This window comes from Piliocolobus tephrosceles, chromosome 12, assembly GCF_002776525.5.
Source record: "Piliocolobus tephrosceles isolate RC106 chromosome 12, ASM277652v3, whole genome shotgun sequence".
NCBI classification, from domain to species: domain Eukaryota; kingdom Metazoa; phylum Chordata; class Mammalia; order Primates; family Cercopithecidae; genus Piliocolobus; species Piliocolobus tephrosceles.
The window spans coordinates 3113298-3126736 of NC_045445.1; the positions used below are offsets into that span (position 1 = coordinate 3113298).

Consider the following 13439-nt stretch of genomic DNA (forward strand, 5'->3'; position numbering starts at 1 on the left):
TGGCATTTTGATTACCACATTCTCTACTGAGATGGTTTGCTCTGAGTTAGTCTGGACCCCCATGGGCTGGAGTGTAAGTGAGAAAACATGGTGTGCTACTTAGCTGTGCTACTCAACAGGTCTTGGAGTAGCACAAGGTGCAAGGTGTAAGCTCTCCCAGCTTTGGTCTCCTCTTTCCTACAGCAAAAAGGATCAACATCATTATTAACTTAATCATAGGCTTCTTATGAGGATGAAATCGGCTACTCTACATGAGAGCACTGTGTAGGTTGATACACAGATGTCAGGAGGCTGTTACGTTTGACCAACAGTATGGCAAACAGGAAGGAAACATCCAAAGCTAAGTCATTGCTCTGAAATACAAGCCATAAGAAACAAAGGCACCTTGATCTCTTGCCCTCCAAACTCCGCTTTCTTTCATGCTTCAAAAGAATGGCCAAAGCTGTAATGGAAATGGAAAGTGAAGAGAAAGAGCCCTCTACTGTCCCTCTTCTCAGATTCCCTGATGTTTCCATCTCTCTGGCTGAAGTCAGCTCTGATTAGTCAGACTGAGCTTGTTTATTGCAAGAAAAAACTTCATGAATAAAGAACAGACTTTTCTAGGGAAGTTATTAAAGCCTAATGGAGGGGAAAAAAGTGGAAAGCAGGGAATTACCCAAGATATTCTGATCCTTCCAGTTGAATGCCATATATTCTGCAGTTGTGAACATAATTATCCCTCTAGGGTGTAGTTATATCTTGTCTAGCTTCTAAAATATTTCAAATAAGCATCTGGTTTCATAAAATTGGTAACAGGATTTCACATAACACATTTTAAGTCCTCTATTTAGCAAATATTTGTGTATAGGATCCCTAAAACAAAACCTTTAATAAAATTGAGAGAGGGTCGTGTGCAGTGGCTCATGCCTGTAATCCCAGCACTTTGGGAGGCCAAGGTGAATCGTTGGAACCCAGGAGCTGAGGAGACCAGCCTGGGTGACATAGTGAGACCTTGTCTCTATAAAGAGTTATAAAACATAATTAGCTGAGCATGGTAGCGTGCACCTCTGGTCCCAGCTACTTTGGGGGCTGAGATGGGAGGACTGCTTGGGCCCAGAAGGCTGAGGCTGCAGTGAGCCACAATCATACAACTGCACTCCAACCTGGATGACAGAGTGAGACCCTGTGTCAAAAAAAAAAAAAACAAAAAAAAGTGAGAGTCTGTTGCTTAAAAGGAAGAAAAATGAAGTAGAATATTAAAATATGGCTCCAATCATTCACAGTCAGTAGAATTTTGCCTCTAACATTGGTATGGGTTTGAAAAGATTCACTCACACAATGCCTTTCTCAGACACCATTATGACCACTAATGGTCATAGTGCTGGGTGATCAGCCAATACTGAAAGAGAAAAGGGACCAGACTGATAATTTCTGGGTGTCTAACATTGCCAAACAGTGTACTATATATTTTACACATGCTCACTTTATTTTATCCTCACATCATCTCAATGAGATAAAGATCATTTTTACTCATTTTAAAGAGAAAGAAATCAAGGCTCAGAGATGGTAATTCAGTCAAGACACACAGCAAGTAAGTGACAAAGGCAAAATCTGTATCCTTATCTGTCCAACTCAAAGGAATATGGTCCTTCGGAGTGCAGTTTGTGGCCTGTGAAACTAACCAGTTCTCTTGGAGATAGAAACTATAAACACCTTACATTCTTGAGGGGGGAACAACTACTTGAAGGCTAATTCATTAGAGTATAACCATCTATGTTGAAAGAGTCTACCAGATAACCACTTAACGTGCCACTAACCTATACAAAGATTTGTTTGTGTTTGTTGTCACTCAAAATCAGTGTTTCTCAAAACTCAGTTGGCATAGGAAGCATCCGGGGAGCTTGAGAGAAATGCAAACTCCTGGCCCTAACAGGTTTGAGATTCTGATGTGGACGATTTAAATTATCAACCTCCCTGGTTGATTCTAATGCATATTATCTCCTAATCACACTTTGACAAACACTATTCTTTGCCTTCTATTACATGTATTCAACATATGAAGTAATCAAAGAAGAAAAGCCCTCTTACCTGTAGCATCATTTGGTTGAAGTCATCATAGGTACGAAAAGATGGAATCCAATTTAATTTCCTTTGAGAGCTTTTTGGATTGACTTTGTCTTTTTAGAAAGAGGAAGAAAGTACAGAACAGTGTCACATTAAAATGATTAGCTATGGGTATTAGATTTTTCAAATTTATACTTAATTTATAGAAAAGACTCATGAGAAAATGCTAAGTGCTAATGAAGGATCTGATGTTGGCTAACTAATTGTATATAAATGATCACAAACACAGAAGTGTTTGGAATTGAAAAAGACTTTGAAGATCATCCAACTCAATTTCTACCACACACATTATGACCTGTTCAACACTTTTATGATTTTTCAACTTCTAGTCCTTTTTTTCCTCTTGAGTTCTACCAAAATCCAGTATCCATAATCTGCCAGGTAAGTCAAGGGGCTCTAAGCAGATCCAGACCCCCAAAGTCCTCCCCTAGTCCTGACTAAATTATGAAATTCCACTCTTTAGTTTCATCTATTTAAGCTTTACACAAGGTCCCTTAACTAGAATATCTTCAAGCCTTATCTTTCATCTCTTCCAAGCTACTGGTACTGTCCTCTCCCCCATCCGTCCTATCACATTCTTCAGGTTTTTCTGGTTTCCTCAATGAGAAGTGTGTTTCTGCTCCTGTGCTTAGTCTTTGCTGTTAACATGTGCCCCTCTCTACCTCCCCAACTCCACCCTACTCCACTAACTTCACTAGCAAAGGGACTTCACTAACACAGCCCTCTGATCTCAAGTGATTTTAATATTTCATGTCAATAAACATTAGTTCCTTCTCCTCACAGAAAAATGAGACCCACAGCATACAACTTTGATCTCTATTAAAAATATAAAATCGTATGACAAGGATAATGTTGACAGTGGCTACTGCTTTCTTGACAGGCATGAGTCACTGACTCTTTCCTAGAAGTAGAGTTGGGTAAGAGGGAGGCCATGCATAAGGAGAACTTTAGAGCCCTCACTGATGAGGGAATGAAAATAGGGTGTGTAACTGGGTGTGAAATAGGAGTAACAGGAAAAGTAAACCATGCCAACTGCATAAATGCCTCAAGATCAGTGATCCTGACCACTGTCCCAGCTTGGAAACTCAATTCTAGGCATAACTCTTCAAACTCAAGAAACAACCCATGATACTCTTCCATAGTCAATTTCTGAAGAAATTTCTCCATTGCCTTCCAATTCCATCTAATAACTTTCACCTCCTATACTTCATTCAAAGAAATAAAAAAGATAGGGAGTTCATATACTGCCAAGAAAGGATAACCACTGTATTTTATAAATAAATCATAAAGGACTTTTCTACTTTACTATTACCCATGAACTTGTTTTTGTTTATTCTCTAAGGTGTGCATCATATCCAATTCTTCACCATATCCCCAATGTCTAACATGGTACTTAAGTCATGGCAGGGATTTAATACTTGTTAAACTGAACCTCTTTTATTCATTTATTTAACAAATGTTTACAGAGCTTCTGCTATGGGTCATATTCTGCTTTACAGGTCCAGGATATAGCATAAACAAGAAAAATAAGGTGACTGTTCTTTTGTATCTTACAGACTGATGGGGCAGCGTAGACAAATAATCAACATACAGACAACACAACAGACAGTTTCAGGTATCTGCAAGTACAATAATTGGTAAGATCGGGTGATCAAGAAAAGCCTTACTAGGAAGGCACTAGGAAGGTAACATCTGAGCTAAGATTTGATAGACAAGAAAGCGACTGTGTGAAGATATGGGACCAAATCATCTCAGGGAGATGAAGCAGTAAGTGCAACATGAAGCAGGAAATCATTTTGCCTGTTTGAAGAGACGAAAGGATCCCAGAGTGGCCACAGTGGGATGACCAGGGGGTAAAGCAGTAGGAAAGCCTGAGAGATAGGAAGGGCCAGATCATGTAGGGTATATGGTAAGAAGTTTATATTTTATGCTGAGTAAAACATGAAATGCTTTTAATTATTATTATTCTGAGATGGAGTCTCGCTCTGTCTCCCAGGCTGCAGTGTAGTGGCGCGATCTCAGCTCACTGCAACCTCCACCTCCCGGGTTCAAGCCATTCTCCTGCCTCAGCCTCTCGAGTAGCGGGGAATACAGGTACCTGCCATCACACTCAGTTAATTTTTTGTATTTTTAGTAGAGATGGGGTTTCACCATGTTGGCCAGGCTGGTCTTGAACTCCTGACCTCAGGAGTTCAGGTGATCCACCCGCCTCGGCCTCCCAAAGTGCCGAGATAACAGGCGTGAGCCAGCATGCCCAGCCCATGAAGTGCTTTTAAGCAGGAGAGTGACATGGTAGATTTTTACAAGATCCCTATGGCTGTTTGTTGCAAACAGAATGAAGTGGGTAGTAAAGACAGAGGCAGAATCTAGCTATGAACCTTCATCAAAAGTAAGAGATGAGGGAATGGGGAGATGTTGGACAAAGGATGCAAAATTTCAATTAGAGTAAGTTCAAGTTCTATTACACATCACAGTGACTACAGTAAATAACAATATATTGTACACTTGAGAATTGCTAAGAGAGTAGATTTGATGTGGTCTCATCGGAAAAAGGTAAGTATGTGAGGTAATGCATACATCAATTAGCTGGATTTAGCCATTCCACAGTGTATACATATATCAAAATACCATGTTCTATACCATAAATCCACACAATTTTTATTGATCAATTTAAAAAAGAAAAAAAAGTAAGAGATGATCGTGGCCTGGATTTGGGTGGTACATCAAGGCTACGCAAATGGTGAGAAATGTATAGATATGAAACATACTGTATAGGTAGAAGCCAAAAAAATATTGCAGGGGAATTGGATAGGATGGTGAATGAAGTGGAGGAAACAAGAACGGCTTCTAAACTTTTTGCTTGTGCGGCTGGCAGAATGACTGGTGGTTGCCAGTTACTGATATGAAGAGAACTGGAGGTGGGAATGAGGCAGGCAATGCAGTGGAGGGGTATCAAGAGTTCCTTTATGGCCATGTTAACCCTTCTATTTAATACGCAATTGAGGACATCACGTAGAAAACTCTTTTGCTGATTGTATAATAAGTATGATTCTCAGGGAAAGAGCTCAGGGCTGGAGATAGATTTTAAAAGTGGAGGTCACTGATATCTACATAACACTTCAAATCAAGGGAATAGATAAGGTAACCTGGAAAATGAGTACTGTGTAAATATAAAAGAGAAAAAAGTCCAAGGACTGAGCCATGGGTACACCCATGTTTAGAAGTTGAAAGGGGAGGAAGAAGTAAAAAAACACAGATAAAGAGTGGCCAAGTCATATGGTTTGGCTCTGTGTCCCTGCCAAAATATCATCTTGAATTGTACTCCCATAATTCCCACACGTTTGTGGGAGGGACCTGGTGGGAGATAATTGAGTCATTGGTGCACTTTCTCCCATATTGTTCTCGTGGTGGTGAAAAAATCTCACGAGAGCTGATGGTTTCATAACGGGAAACCCATTTCGCTTGGCTCTCATTCTCTCTCTTGCCTGCTGCAATGTAACATGTGCCTTTCCCCTTCCGTCATGATTGTGAGGCTTCCCCAGCCATGTGGAACTGTAAGTCCAATTAAACCTTTTTCTTTTGTAAATTGCACAGGCTTGGGTATGTCTTTAGCAGCAGTGTGAAAGTGGACTAATACGCCAATGAACCAGGAAAGAAACTTGGTGATTGTGCTGTCCTGGAAACTGAGGGAAAAGTGTTTCAAAAAGGAGGGAGTGGTCACATGTCCAATGTTTTGAAAAAGTCAAGAAAGATGAGGACAGTTAAACTAAATAATTCAGCAATGTGAAGGTCACTGGTATTCCTGACAAAAGTAGTTGTAGTTGAATGGTAGGAGCTAAAGCCTCAGTGAAGTGGGTTGAAGAAAGAATGGGACGTGAGCCAGTGGAGACAGGGCCCATAAAATCATTTCAGTAAGTTTTTCTGTGAAGGAGGAGAACACAGAAATAGGGCAATACCTGGAGGTATCATGGGGTCAAAAATTATTTTAAAGTAAGAGATTATTACAGCATTAATTACATATTTATGGGCATGACTTACTCAGATGTTTTGAGTTAAACCTACTGAGTTAAACCTTAAAATATTGTAGGTAGGCCGGGCGCGGTGGCTCAAGCCTGTAATCCCAGCACTTTGGGAGGCCGAGACGGGCGGATCACGAGGTCAGGAGATCGAGACCACCCTGGCTAACACGGTGAAACCCCGTCTCTACTAAAAAACTACAAAAAAACTAGCCGGGCAAGGTGGCGGGCGCCTGTAGTCCCAGCTACCCGGGAGGCTGAGGCAGGAGAATGGCGTGAACCCGGGAGGCGGAGCTTGCAGTGAGCTGAGATCCGGCCACAGCACTCCAGCCTGGGCAGAGCGAGACTCCGTCTCAAAAAAAAAAAAAAAAAAAAATATTGTAGGTAATATTTTACAGGCTCGGGACCATGTTTCCCTCAGCAACATGTACCACATACCTTTAAGTGCTTAAGATACAGAAATTTGCATTATTTCCCACATATGCTTCTATTAATTTTCATTTCCTTGGCCCACTTTTGCATGAATCTCAATCACATTTTAAGTGTCAACCATATACAAACTTGTGAATGCAAAGAAACAAACTATCTGTGTATTAGAAGGTACTTCAAGAGTTCCTCTAATCATTAATTCTTCCCAACGAATGTCTGAGGTAAAGTGAGAGACGAAGTTGTCCCACCCACAGCTAATTTTCAATGTGGCTAATTGAAAACCTATAATGATGGTGGAGGCTGAACAAATCAAACCTTTGTCCTTTTGTGAAAGGACAGTGGTGCTCTGTGATGTTTCCAATTTGTCTCCTTTTACAGGATAGCCATGAGTTTGCAGTACTTTGCGGAGTCTTGTCAAGACGGCATTTAATTCGGCCTTCTTTGCCTTTTCGAATTCATCAGATTCATCCCTAATTGAGAAAAAGAAAACCAATCAGGGTTACTAATGGCAAGGGTGGGGCGGGGAAATCAGATGATGGAACAATAGAAGGTAAGAAGAGAGAAAGGGAGAAGTTAATGTCAATATTTGAGCAAAAATCCAGTCCTTTGATTACCCATAGAGCAACAATAATCATCATTATTAAAACAAGGAAATGAAAGCCAACTTCATCTCCCTTTGCTGTGGGGCCCTTGAGGGTAGGGACCATATCTGTCTCCTTGTCTCTTCCAGAACAAAGCCCCGCACAGTACCTGGCACAGTGACCTAAGAATTATATAAAATAAGTCCAAATTAATTTGAATTTAATGGTGGGTCTTTGTTCCACCATATATTATTACATCCTTTAGCAAGAGTGTTTCTGATAAAATTAAATTCTTTCTAAGTGGTCTATAATCACACAAGAGGCTCTCTCAAAGCCAATGCTCTTCTCAGAGAGAAGACTGAACCATAAAATGCTAATTGATTTTTTTTTTACATTTAAAGACCACAGATCTTACTGTAAACTTTTGACAAAAACTTTTTGATCAGTGTACTTGAATTTATTTTAGAAGTTTGATCTGGAAAAATAAGTTAATTTATCTTCTCAAACACAAATGAATTTAAGCTGTAGGCAAGCCAAGGCTCAAAAATAGTCTTCTAAAAATATCAGGGACTGTATACTTGTCAGTCATTTGACAACCATTAGAGTCAGCTCTGGGCAGGCACTGTGCAAGGCATGGAGGACACAGTTTGAGGAAGAGGGCTGTCAGGCAAATAGGTAATGTGCTAAGTATTATAATAGAGTTGGTGCTGACAGTTATGAAAAAAAAAACAACACTGGAGAAACGACATTTCTCTGAGTGAATTAGGCTTCCCTGAGAAAGTAGCATTTTGCTAGATGTGAAATGGGAACAGAGCACGAGGGAGAGGGCTTTGACAGAAATGTCAGTCAGTTATGAATGCATACCTCTTCTCTTTCTCTCTCTCATCCTCATTCATTATTCAGTGATGTAAGGAAGACTCCTGAAATCAAAGTGAAGCAATATTTTACTAAGAAATCAGTTTTAGTGGTGAATCACAGTAAAGCAATAACGATAATCAAAATTCTCAATTGTGTAACACTTTTCCCTCAAGGAATGCCTACTTCTTTTAAAGATAGGCTTTCATTAAGTACCAATAACACTCTCATACGTTATGTAGATGTTGAAGACTTGCTTTATTGTGTAATCCCTAATGAATATTTTTGATAATAACATTACAAATGAATATATTTGTAAAAGTTACAAAAACATTCTGTGGTTACACCACTTAATCAAAAAACAAAAACAAAAACAAAAAACAAGTATTTGTAGTTTTAGTTCCATACCCTTAAATTCATTTAACTTTTGTTAACTTTGAGAAAATTTAAGGAAATGAAGACAGATGCAGTTTGAAAGCTTCATGCCAAGCATGTACATGCCACAAAAGAGAAAAATCTGCATTATTGTTGTTCACAGAAATCCTTGGTATATAAAACAATGGCCTTGAAATCACTGAAGTCCTCTGCTTTGAGCTGTACAATTAGACTCACATATCACCTCAAGGCCAAAGCCTCAAGGTAGATGTCAATGGCATCCCAATACATATGTGTTACAAAAAAGTGATTAAAATATAGCAAACATCCTTTAAATGTTCTCTAAGTAAGGAAAAGTTTGGGGAGTCAAACACTGGAAAGGTACTAAGCACGAAATATGAACCCGTGCTTGGCGTTAATGCTCTCCTAGATAAAAAATAACCTGAACAGGGAAGTGAAACTAAAACTCACCATCTCTCCCTATGTATAGCCAGAACTCCCAGAGGTTAACATTACATTGAAAAAAAAAATGGATAAAAAATAACCCAAACAAGAAAGTGGAATTAAAACTCACCACCTCTCCCTACATGTAGCCAGGACTCCCAGAGGCTAACATTACATTGAAAAAAAAAAAAAAAAAAATCCTCCCACCAACAAAAGAAGCAAACAGGAAGCTTGTCTGTCTCAGCATGTTCTCTGGGTGCAGGAGAAAAGACACCACCATACTGAATCAACCTTGGGGTTCCAGAAAAGGCAAAGATAAACCCCTTCTGGGGAGATACTTTCTAAAGACAGATTCCACAGAATTTCCACAGATAAGGCACTGTTGAAGATGAGCTCACTATTCAAAATTAGAAAATACGTAAGGAAATAATCTATCAATCCCCAAACTAAGGGACACACACACATCCCAACAGTATGAAACCCCCAAGAACTTCAAATAGCTGTGGAGAAAGATGAATTAGAAGTTATATAAATAGATATATTCAATGAAATTAATTTTTAAAAGATGGGTTGAACAATGTATTAGAAACATCAGATAAGGAAATTAATAAATGGAACAGAGCTATGAGGAAACTTGCCATACAGTAGGAGAAAATGGGTTGGAAAATATGAAACAAGAGGTTATGAGATATGAAGGACAAAATGGGAAGGCACAGTATATACCTAAGACAGGTTCCAGGTAGGCATAATAGCAAGGGTAGATGAGCAGTAAGGAGACAATTTTAAATTTTCCAGAATGGAAAATGTGACCCAATCTGGATAAACTAAAATAAAACCACACCTAGAAACATCACAGTGAAATTTCAGAGCACCAAAAACAGCTAAGCCATTCTAAGCCATAAAAAAGATCAACACATACCAAAGAATATTATCAAATAGACCGTATTTTCTGGCCCAAATACAATTAAATTAGAAATCAATAATAAAAAGATAATATAAAACCTGATCGATTTGAACATTCAAAATAACGAAACTTCCTAAATAGCTCTGAAAAGCAGAAAATACTCAGAACTAAATATTACAAGTATACCATGTTAAAAATATATTAAAGTAAAATGCAGCTAAAGTAGTACCAAAGCATTTAATCTTAAATGCCTATTAGGAAAAAAAGTAAACAAAAACTAGTAAACAAATTAGTAAACAAAATTAGTAAGTTGGCCGGGCTCAGTGACTCACGCCTGTAATCCCAACACTTTGGGAGGCTGAGGAGGGCAGATCACCTGAGGTCAGGAGTTCAAGACTAGCCTGGGCAACATGGTAAAACCTTCTCTCTACTAAAATACAAAAATTAGCCGGGTGTGGTGGTGGGCATCTATAATTCCAGCTACTCAGGAGGCTGAGGCTGGAGAATTGCTTGAACCTGGGAGGCAGAGATTACAGTGAGCTGAGGTCACACGACTGCACTCCAGCCTAGGCGACTGAGTAAGACTCCATCTCAAACAAACAAACAAACAAACAAAAAATCAGTAAATTAGTAAACAAAAAAAATTAAAAATAAAAGTAAAGCTAAACAAAGGAGAAGTAAGAAAATACTAAATAGGACCAGAAAATAATGCAATAAAAATAAAGATAGAACAGAAATCTTAAAATGGCTTCTTAAAATAAAAACTAGTGAAATAAATAAAGCATTGTTATACAAGATTAATCAAGAAACATGGAAGAGGACACATTTTGGAATAAAAGGGCATACTATAAATACAACATAGTAAAAAGCAGTATGATCAACTCTATACCCATACATTTGAAAACAGAGAAACAGAGAGAAAATAGGATACTGCTTTGGAAAATGAATTTTACCCAAACCTACTTAAGGATACAAAAAAACCTGAATAAACTCTACAAATCTAAATAAATAAATTCGGTAGTGAAAAATCCATCCACAGAAAATAACCTAAACAAATCTAAGCAAAACCTGATGATTTCACAAACGTATGCTTCTAAACATTTAGAGAACTGATAGGTATCTCCTATCTCATGCAAATTATGCTAGAAAACACATAAAAAGAGAAACTACCCAATCTATTTTATAATGCTAGTATATTCTTCATACCAAACCAGAGAAAGGCAGCATCAAAAAGAGAAACTTTATGTCAGTTTTGTTTATGATCCATATGAAAAAATTCTAAATAAATTGTAGAAACCCAAAGCAGCAGGGTATTAAGAAAGTGGAGTTAATCCAGAAATATCAGGATACTTTCACATTAGAAAAAATATGTAATTCAACATCCCAGATAAAAAGAGCAAAAGCATGTGATCATCTCAGTAGATTCAGAAAAATACATTTGATATAATTTAATACACACATACGATTTTTGAAAATATTCTTAACAGACTAGGAATACACAGGAAGTTCCTTAACCTGATAAAATTTATCAACCAGAACATACAAACCTCCTATGTAAAGGTAGAACATTAAAGGAATTTTTTAGTTTCAGGAAAAAAAAAGAGTGGTTGCTAAAACACTTAACACAGTGCTAAAAGTGCTAACCAATGCCTTAAGGCAAGAAAAGTAAATAAAATGGATAATTATTGGAAAGGAAAAATAAAACTGTCTGCATTCATGAACACTCTGATTATCTACAGAGAAAACCTAAGAAATTCTGCAAACTATTAGAAATAAAATAGTTCAGCAAGGTTGCTGTGTACGAGACTAATATTTAAAAACGAATTTGTTCCTACATACCAGCAACCAAAATAAGAAAATATTTTTAAAATATACAATAGCACCAAAAATTATAGAGGTCTGCTGTGGCTTGGTTGTGGTTTCCTGTCTCCACCAAAACTCATGTTGAAATTTGATCCTTAAAAAGAGGCAGTGCTGGAAGGTGGAGCCTAGTGAGAAGGTTTGGGTTATGAATGGCTTGGTGCCATTCTCCTGGTAGTGAGTTCTCACTCTCCTGATACAGGATTACTTCTCAGGAAAATAGATTAGTTTCTGAGAGACTGGGTTGTTAGACGCTGAAGTTCCTCCTCCTTCTTGCCTCACTTTTTGTTCATGTCCCCTTCCCCTTCAACTTTCTCTGCCATGTTGTGATGTAGTGCAAAATTCCTTGCCAGAAGCTAGGACCACGCCCTTGAACTTCTCATCCTGCAGAACCTTGAGTTAAATAAACCTCTTTTCTTTATAAATTACCCAGTCTCAGGTATTCTGTTATAACAACAGAAAACAGACTGAGACAGGATTGTTGCTTATCACTAGAATAACTGATGTGGGAACAGCCCTCCTGCCATGAACAACTAGGAAACTGGACAAATTATAGGAAACGCCTGTTCTAAGACACTGGAAAGAGGTAGCACATGCCTGTGATCTTTGAGATAAGAGCAAAAATGAGAAGAGCTCCACAATAATCCCAGATTTCTACCTGAGGGCACTTCCAGAGCATGATTGAGGGAGAAGGATCTCAAGCAGAATAAAGTGGTCTCATTAAGTTTTAGGAGACAGACATAAGAGTTCAGAAAGCCAAGAAAGATGGTTACAATTTATGGCGCAGAGTATCAGAAAGAAGGGAGCTCTGGGGGAAAAAGAGTTCCAGAAATCTGCATACATGTTTGTTTTTGTTGGTTTGTTTTTTGAGATGAAGTCTCACTCTGTCACCCGGGCTGGAGTACAGTGGCACAATCTCGGCTCACTGCAAGCTCCGCCTCCCGGGTTCATGCCATTCTCCTGCCTCAACCTCCTGAGTAGCTGGAACTACAGGTGCCTGCTACAACGCCCGGCTACTTTTTTTCGTATTTTTAGTAGAGACGGGGTTTCACCATGTTAGCCAGGATGGTCTCCATCTCCTGACCTCGTGATCCACCAGCCTCAGCCTCCCAAAGTCCTGGGATTACAGGCGTGAGCCACCGTGCCTGGCCTGCAAGGTGACATTCTACAAGACCAGTCCAAGATCAACTACCAGGGAGAGAACAAATGGTATGAATACAAAACTAAATAACCACCACAGTTCATGCACAGGTGGAAGACATTTGAGTTGTATCTAGCCAGTGTAGAGGAAAATGAGCAGAGTCTCTCTCAGTGTGGGATGGTATCAGGCCATCTAAAATATAAGTTACTAGATTCCCAGAAGAGGGAGGCAAACATATTTTTTGGAAAAATAATTACCAATTTTTTTTGCCATACTGGATGAAAAATATAAACTCATATATCCAAGAATATTGGTGACTCCAGTAAAATAAACACAAAGAAAAACTAAAAGAAATTGCTGAAAACCAATTTTAAACAGAAATCTTAAAAGCAAACAGAAATAAAAGATACATTTAATACCAGAGGAAAAATAATGTTTTCTGTCTGGCTTCCCATCAGAACAACTCAAACCAAAAGACAATGAAACATCTTTAAAGTGCTTGGAGGGGGAGTTGGAAAATCAACCTAGAATTCTACATCCAGCAAAAATACACCCTTTGAGAAAACTAAAGATATTTTCAGGTGAACAAAATCTGAAATAAGTCAATGAGAAGCATACCAGCTTTAATAGAAATGTTAAAGGAAGTACTTCAGGTGGAAGGAAAATGATCCCAGGTGGAATCTCAGATCTACACAAAGGAATGAAAATCACTGGCTCTTAAGAATATGTAT

At 38.5% G+C, this 13439-nt stretch overlaps 1 protein-coding gene across 1 annotated transcript in view; it reads right to left on the minus strand.

Moving 5' to 3' along the window:
• Positions 1 to 8021, minus strand: part of PASD1 (PAS domain containing repressor 1) — a 72723-nt gene extending 64702 nt beyond the window's left edge. Inside the window, exons 1-2 of the mRNA XM_023202275.1 lie at positions 7994 to 8021; positions 2068 to 2156 (exon numbers count right to left, since the gene is read on the minus strand). Coding sequence (XP_023058043.1) covers positions 2068 to 2156; positions 7994 to 8021 — 117 coding nt within the window. The remainder of the gene's footprint in view (positions 1 to 2067; positions 2157 to 7993) is intronic.
• Between the last annotated feature and the right edge of the window lie 5418 nt (positions 8022 to 13439).